At 37.9% G+C, this 21,217-nt stretch overlaps 1 protein-coding gene across 6 annotated transcripts in view; it reads left to right on the top strand.

Annotated features, from left to right (window-relative positions):
* The first annotated feature begins 5,348 nt into the window (after positions 1–5,348).
* The window catches only part of VPS13A (vacuolar protein sorting 13 homolog A), a 236,934-nt gene continuing 221,065 nt past the window's right edge, over positions 5,349–21,217 (top strand). For all 6 annotated transcript variants that reach the window (XR_004350289.1, XR_004350290.1, XM_032634365.1 and 3 more), the window contains exon 1: positions 5,349–5,655. Coding sequence is in view for 4 of the 6 variants with exons in the window: in XM_032634365.1 (XP_032490256.1) it covers positions 5,556–5,655 (100 nt within the window). In the remaining 2 variants the exon portion in view is untranslated. The remainder of the gene's footprint in view (positions 5,656–21,217) is intronic.

Raw genomic sequence — 21,217 nt, 5'->3', positions numbered from 1 at the left:
TGTACCCTCTGAATAGCCTCTCCTGCAGTTGGTCTTGATATATTAACCTACATCTCTGGTGGTATGCTCAGCCTTGTGAGAGTTGGGGGTGGCTTCTTATCCAACATTTGTTCATTCTTTCAACAAATATAAATTGAAAACCTACTATGTGACAAGTACTCATGTACTGAGGATAAGACAGTGAACTAGATACATCAGTGCCCTGTTCTAGAGGTGGCAGTGATGGAGGAGACAAAAATTTTAAAAACCTGTAAAGAAGATAATTTCAGAGAGTGATAAATGACATGAAGATAACAAGTTGGCTATGACAGAGTATGACAGCTGGCTACTGGAGACTGAAAGGTCAGGGAAGGCCTCTGATTAGGCCTTAGATATTTGAGCAGAAACCTGAATGATAAGCAGTCAGCCATGTGAAAATTTGGGGTCAGCAAACACTGATGGGCGTCAGCATTTGAGAGTCCTCTTAATCTGGGAAATGGTCATCTGAGATATTTAGAGCCAGAGGAATGTGCTTGAAAATCCCTTATTGTACATCTCTCTCTCTCTCTCTCTCTCTCTCTAGTATTTTACTGGGACCACAGGGTAATTGATATTTTAACGCTTTCTGATAAGACATCACATTCAGATACTTTTCTTTCTCAAATATGTGAACTAAAATATTACCTGCCGTATCAGTAAACAAAGGATGTTGCAGCCATCAAGCCATCACGTTACAGCCACCCAGGTGGTGAGCCCTGAGGGAACTCAGGATGGAGACAAAGGGGCTGTACCCTGCCAAGTCCATCTAGCAGTCAGCTGCTGCAGCTATCCCCTGACGGTGCACCCTGAGGAAACTCAGGGTGAGAAAACACAGGATACTGACCCCAGGCAGCTGAGGTGCATATCAAAGGAATGGTTTTAGTGAGCCCAGACCCTTGCATCTTCCCATACATAGAAAAGTGCTAAGTTCCTTAACTTGAGATAGCTACTTTTCTTTTATTAACAGTAATCTTTTGATGTTCCGACTACTTGGTCTTTTGTTGCAAAAACTCCTATATATAATGGCTCTCCCCCTTGCCTCTTTGGGACAGTTTCTTAGTGTTATCTGAGATGCTGTGTCCCAGGCTTGAAGTCCTCAGAATGTCTGTCAAATTCTCAACTTTTAGGTTGTGCACTTTCTTTTTAGTCAACAAATATTTTACCAAGTATCCTGTGTAGGGATATTAAAGAACCATGTGGAATCTCTTGACTCAGGCTCAGCTGATACTCAGGTGTATCCCTTATTGGACCCCAAATGAGCAGAGCCTTTTAAAATATTGTTTCAAGATAAGTATATTGATACATTCATAGAAAGTTGCAAAAAAATTTCAAGGAGTTCCCACATCCCGTTCACCCAGTGCTCCCCAAAGGTAACATCCTGCAATACCAAAACCAGGAAATAAATATATGGGTACCATTCATGGTACCAATGCTTATTCAGATTTCACCAGTTTTATGTGTACTCATTTGTGTGTGTGTGTACAGTTTTATGCAATTATATGTAATCATTACCACAATCAAGATGCAGAAGTGTTCCAAAAACATAAGGTCCTTTCCTTCTATCCATTTGTAGCCACATCTATCCCTCCACCCCATACCTGACCCTTGGCAACTTCTAATCTGTTCTCTATTTCTATAATTTTGTTATTTCAAGAATTTTTTATAAATGGAATCATAGTTTTCACTCAGCTTAATTCTCCTGAGATCCATCCAAGTTGTTGCATGTATCAATAGTTTATTCCTTTCATTGCTGAGTAGTATTCCATGTTATGGGTGTACAGCATGGTTTGTTTAACCATTCATCTGTAGGAAAACATTTGGGTTGTTTCCAGTTTTTGACCATCATGAATAAAGCTGTTATGAACATTCATGTATGAGTTTTTGTGTGAACACATATTTCCCTTTTTCTGGGATAAATGTCCTGGAGCATAACTGCTAGTTCAGCTGGCAGGTGCATATTTATTTTATTATTATTTTTTAGAAACTGCTAAACTGTTTTCCAGAGTGACTATGCCATCTCACTTTCCCACCACTGATGCATAAATGATCCAGTTTCTCCACATCCTCACTAACATTTTGAGTTATCCCTTATTCTTTTCATAGCCATTCTGATAGGTATGTAGTGGTAGATCATTTGTGGTTTCAGCCATTTCCCCAATGGCTAATGATGTTGAGCATATTTTCATGTGCTTATTTGCCACCTGTATATCCTTTTCAGGAAATGTCTGTTCAATTCTTTTGGCTGACTTTTGAGAATTCACATATGTTTGTATATCAATTCTCCACCAAGATTGGGACCTTGCTTACAAATTTCAGTTGGCTGTTATTCTAGGAAGAGCAATTCATCCATGTGCATATGCAGTTTCCCGAAGCATTACAAAAGAATATCCACTATAATAACATTTCCAGTACACCCCTCTTCACCAGTTTAGAAGAATAAATTAAGTTTACATCTTCCTTTTTTTTTTTTAATGTTCCAAGTATACAGCATATAGTTGAATGTAATGAAACTCAATCTCCTTGGTTCAAAATCTCCAAAGCTGATTTGTTTTAGACTAAAAGCATTTCAATTAGTATGAGTAAGAGAAGTGTTATTATACTTGTTTCGTAGTTATCTTCTTACTTTATTTAGACAGATTTCTTATTTTGGGAAAAAAGATACATGCTCACTGTAAAAGAAATTTTTTTAAGCTTGAGAGAACAGAGAAAATACATATTATCCGAAGTCTCATTGTCTAGGTAGAGATAATCACCGTTAACATTTGGTGAGCATACATCTAGATTTCTTTCTGTATATATATTCTCTGCACACTTAAAACACATCCACAATTTATATAATTGATATATTATTCTGCACCTTGTTTCTCATAAGTGTATATCACTGACTTCTTTCCATATTAGTATAGATCTTCATTTTTAAAACGTGCATAGTAACTCATTGTGTGTGTGTGTTTACTTAACCATGTTCCCTATAATGGACATTTAGATTGTTTCTAATTTTTTGCTATTATAAACAATGCTTTAATGAATGTGCTTGTGGGATAGCTTGTTGAATATTTATAGTTATTTTCTTAGAGTAAATCCCAAGAAGTGGGATTGCTGAGCTAAGTCATATGCATGTTTGTGCACATATATATATATATATATATATATATATATGTCAGTTTGTACATGTTTACAAACTGCCTTTTTGAAAGATCGTGTTGATTTAAATTTTCACATACACTACCTGGGTAAGGTTCTTGTAAATTTCTTAATCTTTTCCTTGTGTCTCCCTTCTAACAAATTTCTCTCTTTTATTTTTTTCTTAAGGATTGGAACACATATCCAAATGACTTTTGATCGTTTATAATTTTTTTTTAACATTTTGGTTTATTTCTTGTCCTTTTTTCTATGGACTTTAATTTTCGTTTATAATTTTTAAACTGCTAACTGAGATAGGAGTGCAGGGCTTTATCAGGCTAGGTCAGGAAAAGTCCTGTAGAATGGCCATCTTCTCGACCTTTTCCTCCAAAAAACCTTTCAGGAACCTGGTGTATTTCAATGGCTTTGTTATCTGAACATCTAGCTTAGTTCCACAATAGTGACCTCACATGGGGAATGATAAGGACGAGCAGCATGGCAATGACATTAACTTGTGGACAGAGGAATTACAATTAGGAGGGAAAAAAATGTCCACCTAACACTAGATAAGAATTCAGTTACAACATGTGTCTTCTTTTTTATTTCCAACAGTTTCTCAGAATTTTCCTCATTGTTCTCTTTAGCAAATAAAAGCTGATACTTCTAAAATTTCAGCAGCAGACTCTCCCTCACCCCAATTCCACAGTATTTTCATGGATTGTAGAAAACTAGTGTGAAGTGTTTGCAAGACACTTAAGGCATATTTTTGGAGTGAGTTCTAGAAGTTCCTGTACTTTAAATTTATGGTGCTAGATATAACAGTGGAATTTTCTATCTACTGTATATCTGGCTTCTTATTAATAATAGTACAGTAGCAAAATACCTGATTATAGAAAGCTTTTCCTTTTTCTAGGCATTTTAGCTTCTATTAATTTCTCTGTTCAGGTATTCTGAGCTGGATTTCCAATGTCATTAGCCAAATGCAAGAGAAGCAGGTGGGATGGTGGAGTGGAGTCAGCCAGAAGTAACAGGTTCCATCTGTTTCTGCAGAAAATTAGTTGTGTCACCTTGGACGAATCCCTAGCATTGCAGCTTCATTATCTTAAAGACCGAGAGATTGAATTGTGACATAATAAAGGCCCTTCAAATATGAGATTATATAAAAATAATTCATAAACTCATGTAAATATAACATTTTACACTGTATTTGCCAGGCATTCTACTTGCAAAGGAAAACCTTTAAACCTTAAAAAATCTGGATGACTATACACAAAATGCGCTAAAATGATACAAGAATAGAAAGTCATCATTTACCATGCAGAAAGAAAAAGTTTAAACTACACCCCTACATCTTAAATCCTTAAGAGGGTTATTAATTATAGTTCTCCAAACTTCACATCCAGCATCTCTGTGACCTCAGGCCTTTGGCCCTATTTCTATATAAGACCAAACGCGGGGGAGGGAGTGGGTCTGAAAGCGCTCTAATTTTTAAGGTCAGCCATTCTGTGTAAGCTCAGGGGTATCTAAGTGTTTTTTAGAAGGCGCTCCGCAGCTTCCGGGCCGGTTGACTCTCTAAAGAATGAAAGACGGCTCCGTCTACATAACTTGACCAAAAAAGAGTGTGATCTCAGATGCAGGGAAGGGGGCGTGGAATTACAACCCAGAGTTCACTCTTTACTTCCCTCTCTGGATTTGCAGCCCGGGAAGCTAAGACACCAACGGCGCGTCCTCGCCAAGCGCTCGGAGGGCCGGGCGGGGCAGTTACAGGCACCGAGGCACTCAGGGGCGTCGGACCCAGGAAGCCGGCAACGCCCGGGCTCTGCCTGTACCTGCGAATCTGTAATAAAAAGTGGGCGCTCCCTGGGACCCCCTCGGGATGCCTCCAGCCTAACAGAGAAAAGGCTAGAATCCGACGCCTGCTTCACTTAGGTTTAGGACCTCCCCGCCCGGGTGGGGGCGTGTCTCTTCGGTTAGGGGCGGGGCGTTCCTGGCCCGGAGTAACCGCTGCGACCCCTGGCGCCCCGTCCTCGTCTCCACTCCCGGCTCCGGACTGCCGGTGGGGCGGGGTCGTAAAACGCCTGGGAACTCCAGGTACTCGTCCCGTTGCCAGGCGATGGGGGGGAGGAGGAGGGGCTGAGGAGAAAGAGCAGCGGCGCTCCGCCCGACAGGGGAACGCGTAGAAGAGGCGGCCGCGCAGCCGCCCTATTACCCTTCGGGGCCTCCCGCTCCGACCCAACCCTGGAGCCTGAGCTGCGCATGCGTCGCGCGAGCGGCCGCCTCCGCCTCTAGCAGGGCTCGCGGCGGGGCTGAGCGTCCGGACCCGCGGTCGGAGCCGCCCAGGAGCCGGTGAACCGAGTGGTCTCGTCAGAAGAGCACGGGAGGGCAGGCGCACGAAGAAGGAAAGGCTGAGAAAAATGGTGTTCGAGTCGGTGGTCGTGGACGTGTTGAACCGGTTCTTGGGGGACTATGTGGTGAACCTGGACAAGTCCCAGCTCAATCTGGGCATCTGGGCAGGTAACGAGACCGCCGCTGCCCCTCCATCTCGCCTCCCTCCCGGGATCCCGTTGCCGGAGCCCGGCCCAGCCTTCGTGGGGCCTCGGGCCCCTCGCTGCCACCTGCCGCCGCCCTCGTTGGGGTCAGATTACATAGAGCCGGAATGCAGTTGCAGGGCCTCCGCCGGCAAGTTATTTTTTTGCCGGAGGGGAGTGGGGTCTCGGGTGCGGGATGAAAAGGGCCCCCTTTTTCCGCTGAGGGGACCCGCAGTGGACTCCAGGGTTCTGGAGTTCACATTCCACAGAGGCGCCCTTTTCTGCCTCTCGCGGTCGGGTTTCAGCTGTGCTGGGCGAGGGGCGGCCACGAGACACACCTGGACTTGGTCTGGTCCCTGTCATTTTACCCCCCTTGGATTGTGACGGAGGCCCCGGGCAGCCCACGGAGTGTCGCACGCCGCCTTGCACGTGAAAGCAAGGCGCTGTGACCGAAGACGCTCTCTTCCTTCCTCGCCCAGTCTCCGGGTACCGCTAAACTGTGCTGGTTTCTCGGCTCCCCTTTCCGGCCTCACCACCTGGAGTCCCGGTGGCTCGCCTGGGTTTGGCTGATAACACAGAGTGAAAACTCCTGGGCAGAATTACTCGAACGGTTGGTTGTGTGTTTTCAATTCACGACCTGACCCAGCAGGGTGTCACGCTTGTTAAGGCTTTGGGGTTTTGTGGGTCACAGTGAGTTACTGAATTTTTTAAGAAACTAGGTGCGCTGTGCAGCATCTCAGACCTATAAAAGACGGGAATGAACTTGTCCTTAGGTTGCTGAGATGGTGAAGGACCGACGCTTTACTTTGTGTCCGTTTATTCTGGTGCGCTTCCTTATTTGGAGTTTGATTTTCAGTGCTTCCACTGTTTTTGTATTATACTTTTATCTATTTTAAACACCCATTAGAAATTAGATTTCTTTTCTTTATGAAATGCATCTCCCAGGCCAAAGCTAGAGTTAATTTTTGTGTGTGAGTAGTATATTGTTTCTTTTTTTTTAATTTTACTGTTCTTGAATATGCCCCTGCAGCCTTCTTCTAAAGTACTTATTTATCTTAATATTTCTCCTTTATGAAATAGTGTAAATAGGCAATTTAGTTTGATAAAGAAAACCTCTTGTTACTACTGTTGGCAGCTAGTACCTTGATAGCGAGTGGGACTACAAGAACTAAGGACATAAATGCTAGCTCATCACTCTGACTAGTACCGGAAATTTGCAGATGGTTTAAACTGTGTTGCTTCTCATTTGCAAAATAAAAATGATGAAAGTGGTCTCCACCTACCTCATCAGGAAGCCTTGAGAACATTGTGTTGTGCTTTGACCTCTACTGGAAAATGGCTTCTACATTCAAGGTGGAGGTTTGTGTGGAGTGTGATTTATCAACGGATTTGTTCATTTAAAATTTGCGTACACTAAATTCACTCTTGTGATGTACAGTTCTGTCAGTCTTGACAAATGCAAGGAAGCAAGTATCCACCACCACAATCTTGATACAGCAAAATTACATGAAGACCTCAAAATTTCCTCTGCTGCCCCTTTGTAGTCTCCCACCCAACCCCCATCCCTTCTCCTGGCAACCCCTGATCTGTTTCTATCCCTACAGTTTTGCATTTTCTACAGTGCCATATAAACAGAATTATGTGGTATGTAGCTTTTGGGGTCTGATTTCTTAATTTCACTCCTTTCACTTATACAAATGGATTTGAGCGGCATCCATGTGTTGCATGCATCAGTATTTCATTCCTATATTTTTGAGTACTATTTTATTGTATCGATGTCCTGTAAATGTTTATCCGTTCACCAGTTCAGGGACATTTCAGTTGTTGGTGATTATGAATAGAGCTACTATAAACATTCATGTATACGTTTTTGTGTGGACATAACTTTTTATTTCTTTTTGGGATTTCGAGGTTCCATGGTAAGGGAATACTTAATTTATATGAAACTATGGAACTGCTTTTCAAGTGGCTATACCATTTTGCTATCTCACTAACATTGTATGGGTGTTTAGTTGCTCTACACTCTCACTAGCACTTAGTATTGTCATTTAAAACACTTTTTTTTAGCTTTTCTAATAGGTAAATAGTGGTAAAGCCTTGTGGTTTTAATTTGTATTTCCTTAGTGATTGAGGGTGTTGAGCATCTTTTCATGTTATTCCTTGCTGTTTGTATATTTCTGTTGGTGAAATGTCTGTTCAAATCTTACTCATTTTAATTGGATTATTTTTCTGTTGAGATTTAATTCACATACCATTAAATTCACCCTTTTAAAATATACAATTCAGTATTTTTTAGTATAGCCACAAAATAGTGCAACTGTCACACTATCTAATTCCGGAACATTTTCAACACTCCAAAAATAAATCTTATACCTATAAACAGTCAGTACAAATTTATCCCCACCCTTCCTCTGGCAACCACTAATCTACTTTCTGTCTTCTGTGGATTTGCCAATTCTGGACATTTCATCTAAATGGAATCACAGGGGCTTCCCTGGTGGCACAGTGGTTAAGAATCCGCTTGCCAATGCAGGGGACATGGGTTCGATCCCTGGTCCGGGAAGATCCCACCTGCCACGGAGCAGCTAAGCCCGTGTGCCACAACTACTGAGCCTGCGCTCTAGAGCCCGCAAGCCACAACTACTGAAGCCCGCTCTCCTAGAGCCCGTGCTCTGCAACAAGAGAAGCCACTGCGATGACAAGTCCATGCACCGCAACAAAGAGTAGCCCCTGCTTCCCGCAAGTAGAGAAAGCCTAGGCACAGCAACAAAGACCCAGCACAGCCAAAAATGAATAAATAAAATAAAATAAATAAGTGGAATCACAATATACATGGCCTCTTTTTCTGGCTTCTTTCCCTTAATTTTATATTTTCAAGGTTCGTTTATATTGTAGCGTGTATCAGTATTTCATTCTTTTTTGTGACTAATATTCCATTATATGGACATAACTCATTTTGTTAATCCATTCATCAGTTGATGGACATTTAAGTTATTATTTTTCCTTTTATGAGTAATGCTGCTGTGAACATTCATGTACAAGTTTTTCGTGAGCATATATTTTAAATGCTTTGGGTATATACTTAGAAGTGGAATTTCTGAGTCATATGGTAACTTTTTTAGACTTTTTAAGGAACTTCCAAACTCTTTTCCAAAGTGTTTTCTTATTGTTGAGTATTGAAAGTTCTTTAAATATTATGGATACAAGTCCTTTGTAAGATACGTGATTTAAAAATACTTTCTCCCAGTCTTTTCCAAGTCTGTCTTTTGCAAAATAAAAGTTTAAAATTTTGATCAATTCCAGTTTATCAAAAAATTTTTATGTCATGCTTTTTTTTAATTTTAATTTTTTTGTTTTTGGCTGTGTTGGGTCTTCATTGCAGTGCACGGGCTTCTCGTCGCAGTGGCTTCTCTTGTGGAGCACTGGCTCTGGGCGTGTAGGCTTCAGTAGTTGTGGCTCGAAGGCTGTAGAGCACAGGCTCAGCAGTTGTGGCACGTGGGCTTAGTTGCTTCACAGCATGTGGAATCTTCCCCGACCAGGGCTCGAACCTGTGTCCTCTGCATTGGCAGGCAGATTCTTAACCACTGCACCACCAGAGAAGTCTCAATGTCATGCTTTTCATGAGTCAGTTATATCTGTGAAATCTTTAACCCAAAGTCACAAAGATTTTCTCTTATGTTTTATTCCAGAAGTTTTATAATTTTATATTTTACATTTTTGTAATTGTAAAATTTTGGATCCATTTTTGTATAAAGTGCAGTATAGGTTGAAGGTTGGGGTTTCTTTGTTTGCATGTCGATACAGATGTCCAATTTTTCTAGCACGAGTTGCTTAAAAGAATATCCTTTCTCCATCGAATTATCTTTGAACGTTTGTAAAAAAATCAGTAGACTTTATATTTTATGGGTTTATTTTTGAACTGTATCTGTTTCAAAGATCTGTGTGTCCATCTGTTCACCTATACCATGCTTATCTTGATAACTGTAACTTTATAGTGTCTTGAAATCAGGTAGTGTGATCCCTCTAATTTTGGTGTGTACCACATTTTAAAAATAATGTGTTAGTGTTTTATGTATCAAAGTTGGTTATATTTTGTTAAGTGAAGCTTTGAATAATAGCTAGAATTTTTAAAAATTCTTGGAGAATTTAAAAAGCAATAGTTTTTGTTTGTTTGTTTTCTGCAGTACACGGGCCTCTCACTGCTGTGGCCTCTCCCGTTACGGAGCACAGGCTCCGGACGCGCAGGCCCAGCGGCCATGGCTCACGGGCCCAGCCGCTCTGCGGCATGTGGGATCCTCCTGGACCGGGGCACGAACCCACGTCCCCTGCATTGGCAGGCCGACTCCCAACCACTGCGCCACCAGGGAAGCCCGGATCTGTTAGTTTTAAATGTATGGTTTTGCTAGGTTTCTGTGTAATAATCCAGCCAATTTCACTATTGGCATATGAATCGTATGAATTAGTATACAGGAGTTAAATGGATGGTTTCATATCTAATAATGGAAAAATTGTTTCAGAGATGGCTCTTTGGAAATTAGAATTCCTTTTTCCTTAGAAACATTGTTATATATGAATGGAGTTTACAAAAACTAATTATAGTGCAGCAGAACAGTACTACTATACTGGGTCCTGTACAGTATGTAGACTGAGTGCCAGAAGCATCTATTTCGTGTAAGGAGAAAGACGAATTGAGTTTTTTCTCAAACTCTTGGCAAATTCTGATGTTGGTAAAGTATACTTTTTATACAGTGTTATTTACACCCTTCCACCCACCCTTCCCGTGTATCACCTATTTAGGGAGGTGGTAGTATTTATACTTCATAGACTTCATCTGAAGTTCGCCTCCCTACTTTGCTAAACCATCTAGCATTTAATATTTCCTTCAAGAGCTAGGCTGCATCAGAATCAGTCATACATGCTTGTTAGAAATACAGATTTTTTTGGAACCACTTCCCAGAAATTATAATTCATTTATCTAGAGTAGGAAACCAAAAAAGTTTTTTTTAAAACCAATGACACAGGGGATTGTGATGTACAACTGGGTGCATTTGAAGAGCACTTTCAGGGCAAAAATACTAGAAATTCAGGGGCAGAAGTAATAGTGTGGCTTGTATGATAGAATTATCATTTGTAACATAGAGCGTACCTCTTAATGTTATAGTTTTCCTTCTCACTTTCTTGTTGTTTGCTCCAGAATTACAGTACTTGGGCAAATTAAAAAATTTTTTTATGCCTGACATCTTTATGTAACATTAGAAACTCAGATTTCTTCTTCTTTTTCTTAAACTAACTTGCATATTCTATTTTTGAAATGGTAATCTCTCAGTTTTCTCTTTATATATAGTCTTATATTCAGTCACCTCTTAATGCATACCCCCAGTATAACAGTAACTCTATAGGAAGATGAAAATTCAGCCAGGGCACTGTTCCTGATTTTAAGAAGTCATTCTTCTGTGATAGGAATATACTGGGAAACCAAACAAATGATTGTCTAGTGGAATTGCCAATTAAATATTGGTTTTTCTTTTATGTTCTTGTTACCGAACCAAATTTCCATCTCCTTGCTGGCATGCAGTAAAGCCATTCTACTGACACTGGATTGTGGTAAAAGAAAGTGCAGCATTTATTGAAGGGCGCCAAGCAAGGAGTCCAGGGCGGCTAGTGCTTAAAAGACCTGAACTCTCCAAATGCTTTCAGGGAAAGGTTTATAAAGACAGGGTGAGGGAGGGATTTGTGAGATAGGTGAACAGCTCGTGGGCATTCTTCTGATTGGTTGGTGGTGAGGTTATTGAGAGTCAGCATCATCAGCCTGGAGGTTCCAACCAGTCTGGGGTCTCTGTGATTGTGGGCAGCATACAGTTAACTTCTTCCACCTGGTGGGGGTTTCAGTATCTGAAAAACAGCTCAAAGGACATGGCTCAGAATATTATCTATAGCCCTTGAGGAGGAACTAAAAGTCCTTGACTTTGTTAATGGCTAACTGTTATTATTTTGCCTTGCTTGACTGTTTTCCTTTCTTTCTGCATTTTCTCAATTCTCTGATTAAATTTATTCTTTGACTAAAGTTTTTCTACAGACAAAAGGCAGGCGGAGGACATGGGTGGGTGTCTATCCTGGGAAGGCCTCATAGGGTCCTGCTTGGTTACATTCTAAGATACTTTCATAAAACTTTAGAGGTGAAAGGGAACATTTTATTATGACAAGTAGTCAAACATACATCAGTGTTACAAGATTTTACAGTCTATATCCATATACCCACAATCTAGATTCTACCATTAATTGGATATTAACAGTTTTACTGAGGTATAATTGACAAATAGTAAAATGCACATATTTAAAGTTTACAATTTGATAAATCTTAACACGTGTTCACCTAGGAAATCATAATCATGATCAAGCTAATGAACATATCCATCATGCCCAAAAGTTTGCTTGCCCACACCCCCAGAGACATCCATTATTACTACTTTTTCTACCGTACATACCTCTATTTCTGGTATGCTGAGAGGTTTTGTTCAAGAATGTGTGTTGGATTTTGTAAAGTGATTTTTCTACATCTACTGATATGATCATAGGATTTTTCTATGAGCCATAGGATTGCATTGATTTTTGAATGTGGAACAAGGCTTTAATGCCTGGAATTAATCCCACTTCACCATAGTATTATTATTTTTATACATTGTTGGATTCAACTTTCTGATATTTTATTGAGGATTTTTGCATCTGTGTTCATGAAAGATATTGGTCAGTGGTTTTTCTTTCTTGTAATATTTTCATCTGGTTTTGGTATTAGGGTAATACTGACCTCATAGATGAGTTAGAAATGTTCATATGTTATCTGGAAGAGATTGTAAGGAATTAGTTTCATTTTTTCCTTAAATATTTGGTAGAACATTAGTGAAACCATCTGGGCATTATGCTTTCAGTTTTGAAAGATTATTACTGATTCCGTTTCTTTTATAGATATAGGCCTATTTAGATGATTTTTTCTTGTATGTGTTTTTGTAGAGTGTATTTTTCAAGGAATTGGTACATTTCATCTAAGTTATAACATTTGTGGGTGTGTTTATAATATTTCTTTACTAATCTTTTAATGTCCGTGGGATCAGTAGTGATGACCCTTCCTTTCATTTCTGATATTAGTAATTTGTGTCTTTTCTCTTTCTTCTTAGTTAACATGGCTAGAGAGTTACCAGTTTTATTGATATTTTCAAAGAACCAGGTTTTGGTTTCATTGAAATCTCTATTGATTTTCTGTATTGAATTACATTGACTTCTCTAACTCTTATGATTTCTTTTCTTCTTACTTAGGATTTACTTTGCTCTTCTTTTTCTAGTTTCCTAAGGTGGAAGCTTAGATTATTGGTTTTAGATCTTTCTCCTTTTCTAGTATATGCATTGGATGGTATAAATTTCCCTCTAAGCCCTGATTTGCTGCATGTCACAAATTTTGATAAGTCATATTTTCATTTGACTCAAAATATTTTATGAATTTCTTTTGAGACTGCTTCTTTGACTTATGTGTTGTTTAAAGCTAGTGTTTATTTAATCTTCAGATATTTGGGGATTTTCCAGCTTTCTTCCAGAAATCATTATGATTTCTAGTTTAATTCCATTGTGTTCTGAAAGCAAACTTTGTATGACTTCTGTTCCTTTAAATTTGTTAAGGTATGTTTTATGGCCCAGAATATGACTTATCTTGGTTAATGTTCTGTGTGAGCTTGAGAAGAATATGTAATCTGCTGCTGTTGGATGAAATGTTCTATAAATTTGTTATATCCCTTTATTTTTAATTTGTCTGTGTCTTTATATTTAGCATTGGTTTCTTGTCTTGCCATTTGTGACAACATGGTGGACCTTGAGAGTATTTTGTTAACTGAAATAAGTCAGATGGAGACAGACAAATGCTATATTTCACTCATATGTGGAGTGAAAAAAACAAACAGGGACTTCCCTGGCAGTCCAGTGGTTAGGTCTCCATGCTTCCACTGCAGGGGGCATGGGTTCAATCCCTTGTCAGGGAACTAAGATCCTGCATGCTGTGTGGTGTGGCCAAAAAATTAAAAACAAACAAACAAAAAAACCAAAGTAAATGAAGAAACCAAACCAATCAAAAAATAAGTATGTAGATACAGAGAATAGAATAGTGGTTACCAGAGGGATAGGGGTTGGGGGGAGGGCAAAATGGGTAGAGGGTGTATGGTGATGTATGGTGATGACTGGAAACTAAATTTTTGGTGGTGAGCAAGCTTTTATACAAAAGTGGAAAAATAATTTGTACACGTGAAACTTATATAATGTTACAAACCAATGTTTGTAACCACAATAGAAAATAATTTAAAAATAAAGTGGGTTTCTTGTAGACACCTGGTAGTTGGGTTTGTTTTTTTATCCACTCTTATCATGTCTCTTTTAATTAGTATGTTCAGACCATTCACATTTAATTTAAAATGATTATTGATATAGTCGGGTTAATGGATTTATATTTATCATAGCTGTAACTCTTTTTGTTGCATGTCTGTCTTTGCTTTTAAAAATCTCCCCCTCTTTTTCTTTCTCTGGTTTTAATTGAGCATTTTATATGATTTATTTATTTATTTATTTTTGGTCATTGCCTTAAAATTGCAGTATACATGTAAAATTTCGAACTAATCTAGGTCCACTTTCAAATAATACTGTCCTGCTTCAGGAATAGTGGAGGTATCTTGTAACAGTATTCCATTCCATTTCTTCTGCTCCTTCATAACATTGTTATTATTCATTTCACTTATCCATAAACTGTACTCAATGTACTGTTGCTATTATTATTTAGAACAATTTTCCATTAGACCTTTAAGAATAAGGAAAATAAAAGGCTTAATTTTACCTTAATTTATTCCTTCTCTAATGCTTTTGTAGGTCTGAGTTTCTGACCTCTATCATTTCCTTTCTTTCTGAAAACTTTTAACATTTCTTGCAAGGGAGGTCCACTGGCAACAAATTCTATCAGTTTTTGTTTGAGAAAGACTTTATTTCTCCTTCACCCCCATCCCCATTACAGATTGTGGTTAAATACATACAATATGAAATTTATCATAACCATTTTTAAGTGTACAGTGGCATTAGGTATATTCTCATTGTTGTGTAACCATCACCACATCCATCTCCGGAACTCTTTGTCTTGCACAACTGTAATACTGTACCCGTTAAGCAGTAACTACACATTTTCCCTCCCCTCTGCCTCTGGCAACCACCATTCTATTTTGTGCCTCTATGAATTTGACTATTCTAGGTACCCCATGTAAGTGGTATCATGCAATATTTGTTCTTTTGTGTCTGACGTATTTCACTTAGCATAATGTCTTCAAGGTTAATCTGTTATAGCATATGTCAGAATTTCATTCATTTTTAAGCGTGAATTATGTCCCATTGTATGTATATACCACATTTTGTTTCTCCATTCATCTGTCAGTGGACACAGTGGTTGTTTCCACGTTTTAGCTATTGTGAATAATGCTGCTACAAATGTCTCTTTGAGTCCCTGCTTTCAAATATTTTTGGTATATACCCACAAGTGGAATTGCTGGGTCATATGGTAATTAATTTTTTCAGGGACCACGATACTACTTTCCATAGCAGTCACACTGTTTTACATTGCCACCAGTGGTGCACAAGGGTTCCAATTTCTCCATATCTTCAGAAAGTCATTACTTTGTTTTGTTGGTAGTAGCCATCCTAATGGATGTGAGGAGCCATCTCATTGTCATTTTGATTTGCACTTCCATATTGATTAGTAGTGATTTTGAACATCTTTTCTTGTGCTTATGGGCCATTTGTATATCTTCTTTAGAAAAATATGTGTTCAAGATCTTTGGCCATTTTTAATTGGGTTGTTTGGTTTTTTGTTGTTGAGTTGTAGGAGCTCTTTATATATTCTGAATTAGATGTGTGACTTGTATATATTTCCTGTTCCATGTGTTGCCTTTTCAATGTTGATAGTGTTCTATGATGCACAAAAGTTTTTAATTTTGATGAAGTCCAAATCTTCTATTTTTTATTGTTGCTTTTTGGTGTCATGTCCAAGAAATCATTGCCAAATCGAGGTCATGCAACATTTTACCTATGCTTTCTTTTGAGAATTTTATAGTTTTAGGTCTGACATTTAAGTCTTTGATCCATTTTGAGTTAATGTCTGGATATAGTATTGAAAAGACAAATTCCAAACTGAATGATCTCAGTAGCCTTGTCAATAATCATTTAACTATATATGTGAGGGTTTATTTCTGGTCTCTCTATTCGATTGGTCTAAGTTTTTGTGTTCCAGCACCATGCTGGATTTTGTTTCGTTTTTATTGAAATAGAGTTGATTTACAATGTTGTGTGAGTTTCAGGTGTACAGCATAGTGAGTCATTATTTTTGCAGATTATATTCTGCTATAGGGTATTAGTGGGTATAATTCCCTGTGCTATATAGTAAATCCTTGTTTCTTATCTATTTTATATATAGCAGTTTGTATATCTTCATCCCATACCCCAAAATTGTCCCTCCTTCTGTCCCTCTCCCCTTTGGTAACCACAAGTTTGTTTTCTATGTCTGTGAACCTGTTTTGTATATACATTCATTTGTATTATTTTTTGGATTCCATATATAAGTGATATAGTATAATGTTTGTCTTTCTCCGACTTTTTTCACTAAGCGTAGTATTCTCTAGGTCCATCCTTGTTGCTGCAGATGGCCGTATTTCATTCTTTTTTATGGCTGAGTAATATTCCATTGTGTGTGTGTGTGTATGTATGTGTGTGTGTCGCATCTTAATCCAGTCATCTATTGATGGGCATTTGGGTTGCTTCCATGTCTTGGCTATTGTAAATAGTGCTACTATGAACATTGGGGTGCATGTATCTTTTTTGAATTAGTGTTTTCTTTTTTTTCTGGCTATATACACAGGAGTGGAATTGCTGGATCATATGCTAGTTCTATTTTTAGTTTTTTTAAGGTACCTCCATACTGCTCTCCATTGTGGCTGCACCAATTTACGTTCCCACCAACAGTGTATGAGGGTTCCCTTTTCTCCATATCCTCTCCAGCATTGTTGTTTGTAGACTTTTGATGATAGCCATTCTGACAGGTGTGAAGTGATATCTCTTTGTGGTTTTGATTTGTATTTCTCTAATAATTAGCAATATTGAGAATCTTTTCATGTGCCTATTAGCCATCTATATGTTGTATTTGGGAAAATGTCTATTCAAGTCTTCCACCCATTTTTTTTTTATTGGATTGTTTGTTTTTTTGATATTGAGTTGTATGAGCTGTTTGCATATTTTGGATATTAACCCCTTGTCAATCACGTCATTTGCAAATATATTCTCCCATTCCATATGTTGTCTTTTTAGGAAGCACCATGTTGTTTTGATCACTGTGCTTTTGTTAGTACATTTCAAAATCAGGAAATGTGAGACTGCCAAGTTTCTTTTGAAGGTTGTTTTGACTGTGGGTCCTTTGAGATGCCATATGAATATTTCTATTTCTGTAAAAAACATTGGGATTTTAATGTGGATTACATTGAATCTGTAGGTTGCTTTGGGTAGTACTGATATCTTAACAATATTGTCTTCCAGTCTGTGAACATGGAATGTCTTTCCATTTATATGTGTTTTTACTTTATTTCAACAATGTTTTATAGGTTTTGGGGTGTAAGTCATTCTCCCTTCCCTCCCCCCAATTAAGTTTATTCCTAAGCATTTTATTATTTTTGACGCTATTGTAAATGGAATTTTTTTCTTAATTTCCATCTTGAATTGTTCATTGTTAGTGTATAGAAACAACTGATTTTTGTGTTTTGATTGTGTACCCAGTAACATGCTGAATCCATTTATTCTAGCAGGGTTTTTTTGTGGAATATTTGTTTTTCTTCATATAAGATCATGCTGTCTGTGAACAGAGAGAATTTTACTTCTTCCTTTCCAATGTGGATGCCTTTTATTTATTCTTCTTGCCCAATTGCTCTGGCTATGACTTTCTATGTTGAATAAAAGTGGCAAAAGTGGGCATCCTTATCTTCTTCCTGATGTTAGAGGAGAAGACTTGTCTTTTACCATTGAGTATGATGTTCATTGTGGGCTTTTCATATATGGCTTTAATATATTGAGGCAGTTTCCTTTAATTCCTAACTTTTTGAGTGTTTTTATCATGAAAGAATGTTGAAATTTTTTTGAATGCATTTTCTTCATCAGTTGTGGTGATCTGTGTTTTTTCCTTCATTCTGTTAATGAGGTGTGTCACATTGATTGAATTTGTATATTGAACCATCTTTCCATTCTTAGAATGTTATACTGAGTAATGGTGTATAATTCTTTTAGTGTACCATTGAATTTTGTTTGCTAGTATTCTGTTGAGGATTTTTGCCTCAGTATCCATGGGGGATATTGATCTGTAGTTTTCCTGTGGTATCTTTGTCTGGCTTTGGTATCAGATTAATACTGACCTCATATATTAAGTTTGTGGAAGTATTTCCTTTTCTTCAGTTTTTGGGAAGAATTTGAGGAGGATTGGTGTTCTCTTTTAAATGTTTGGAGAAGAAACTATCTGATCCTGGGCTTTTGTTGTTGTTGTTGTGGGTTTTTGATTAATGATGAAATGTCATTACAAATTATAGATCTGTTCAGATTATGCATTTTTTCATGATTCATTAGTGGTAGGGTGAGTGTTTTTAGGAATTTATCCATTTTATCTAGGCTATCAAATTTGTTGACATACAGCTGTTCATAGTATTCTTACAATCCTTTTTATTTTTGTAAAATTGGTAGTACTATCCCCTCCTTCATTTCTCATTTTAGTTACAGTTGACTCTTGAACAATGCAGGGGTTAGGGGCATCGAACCCCCACACAGTCGAAAGTCTGCGTATAACTTTACAATTGGCCTTCCATATCTGTGGTTCACATTCTTGGATTCAGCTATCTATGGATCATGTAGTACTGAAGTACGTACTTATTGGAAAAAAATCCACATGTAAGTGGATCCACAGAATTCAAACCTGTGTTGTTCAAGAGTCAATTGTATTTGACTCCTCTCTCTTTTTCTTGGTCAGGCTAGCTAATGATTTATCAATTTTGTTGAACTTTTTTGTTTCTTGTAACAGCTTTTGACTTAAAGTCTGTTTTCTCTAATATCAGTATAGCTATTTCTGCTCTCTTGGTTATTATTTGCATGGGAAATCTTTTTTAATCCTTTCACTTTTGAGCTATGTGTGGTTTTGAGCTTTTGGTTTCATCAATTTTCTCTTGGTTTTCTGTTCTTTGTTTTGCTTATGTCTGTTCTAAACTTTATTATTTCATTCCTTCTGGTAGCTTTGGGTGTAGTTAATCTTTTTCTGTTTCTTTAAGATGCAAATTTAGGTTGTTGATTTGGGATTATTCCTTTTTTTTTTTTTTTTTTTTGCGGGTACGCGGGCCTCTCACTGTTGTGGCCTCTCCTGTTGCAGAGCACAGGCTCCGGACACGCAGGCTCAGCAGCCACGGCTCACGAGCCCAGCTGCTTTGCGGCATGTGGGATCCTCCCGGACCAGGGCACGAACCCTTGTCCCCTGCATCGGCAGGCAGACTCTCAACCACTGCGCCACCAGGGAAGCCCATTTCTTCCTTTTTAATGTAAACATTTACTGCTATAATTTGTCTCCCAGGACTGCTCTTGCTGCATCCCATAAATTTTGGTATGTTGTTTCCTTTTAATTTTTCTTAAATTGTTTTAAAATTTTTCTTGTGATTTCTTCGATTCATTGCTTGAGTGTGTTAATTTTCATATATTTGTGGAATTTTTTTTTTGGCTGTGTTGGGTGTTCGTTGCTACGCACGGGCTTTCTCTAGTTGTGGAGAGCGGGGGCTACTCTTCGTTGCAGTGCGCAGGCTTCTCATTGCAGTGGCTTCTCTCGTTGTGGAGCACGGGCTGTAGGCGCGTGGGCTTCCGTAGTTGTGGCACATAGGCTCAGTAGTTGTGGTGCACGGGCTTAGTTGCTCCGTGGCATGTGAGATCTTCCCAGACCAGGGCTTGAACCTGTGTCCCCTGCATTGGCAGGCGGATTCTCAACCACTGTGCCACCAGGGAAGCCCCTATTTGTGGATTTTTTAGTTTTCGTTCTGTTGTTGATTTCTGGATTCATTCCACTCATTCCATCATAAAACATAGCTTATATAATTTCAATCTTTTAAAATTTATTTAGATTCTTTTGTTGCCTAACAGTCTTATACTGGAAAATGTTCCCTGTGCACTTGAGGAAATTGTGTATTCTGTTGTTGGGTAAGGGTGTTCTGTATATATTTGTTAAGTTCAATTCATCTATTTTCTTGTTAACCTTCTGTCTGGTTGTTCCATCCGTTACTAAAGTTGTGTATTGAAGCCGCCTACTAATACTATAGACCTGTCTATTTCTCTCTTCAATTATGTTAGTGTTTGCTTCATATGTTTTTGATTTCTGATGTTTGGTGCATATATGTTTATAACTTTTATATCTTCGTAGTGAATTGACCCTTTTATCATCTTTTTTTTTCTTTTATCATCTTATAATGCCCTTTTTTGTTTCTTTTTTTTTTTTTTTTCCTTTTTTGTTTCTTGTAACAGCTTTTGACTTAAAGTCTGTTTTGTCTAATATCAGTATAGCTATTTCTGCTCTCTTTTGCTTATTATTCACAAGGGAAATCTTTTTTAATCCTTTCACTTGTGAGCTGTGTGTGGCATTAGACCTAACATAGAGGGATCCTGTTTTTGTTTTTTGTTTTTTTTTGTTTTTGTTTGGTTTTGTTTTTGTTTTTTTTTTAATCCCTTTTGTCCATCTGTGTCTTTTGATTGGGAAGTTTAAACTGTTTACACTTAAAGCAATTACTGATAGGGAAGGATTTACTATAGCTGTTTTGTTAATTATTTTATGTCTTATGACTTTTTGTTTCTCTTTTTTCTTATTGCTTTCTTTGTGTTCAATTTTTTTGTAGTGATGTTTTGATTCCCTTATTTCCTTTTATGTATAGTCTATAGATATTTCCTTTGTGGTTCCACAGGGATTACATATAATATCTTAACGTTATAACAGTATATTTTAAACTGATACTGACTTAAATTCAATTGCATACAGTAACTTTACTCCTTTACAGCTTGCCTCCCCATCTTTGTTATTGATATAAAAAAAAGACATCTTTATATAGTATGTATCTAGTAACATAGCTTTATAACTTTTTAATCTTTTTGTCTTTTAAACCCTGTAAAAGAATAAAAAATGGAGTTAAAAAGTTGAACCACAATAGTACTGGTTTTTATATTTGCCCATGTATCTTTGTTTATTGGAGAACTTTATATTTTTATATGGCTTCATGTTAGCACCTAGCATTCTTTCTTTTTAACTTGAAGGACTCGCTTTGAAACTTCTTGTAAGGCAGCTCTGCTGGTAATGAACTCCCTCAGCTTTTGTTTATCGGAGAATATCTTAATTTTCCCCTCATTTTTTCTGGATATAATGCTCTTGATTGACAGTTTTTGTTTTAATTCAGCACTTTAAATATATTATTCCCCTGTTTTCTGGC

The sequence above is a fragment of the Phocoena sinus genome, chromosome 6, assembly GCF_008692025.1.
Source record: "Phocoena sinus isolate mPhoSin1 chromosome 6, mPhoSin1.pri, whole genome shotgun sequence".
NCBI classification, from domain to species: Eukaryota; Metazoa; Chordata; class Mammalia; order Artiodactyla; family Phocoenidae; genus Phocoena; species Phocoena sinus.
Note: the sequence above shows the minus strand (reverse complement) of the source record. Positions and strands in the feature narration are given on the sequence as shown.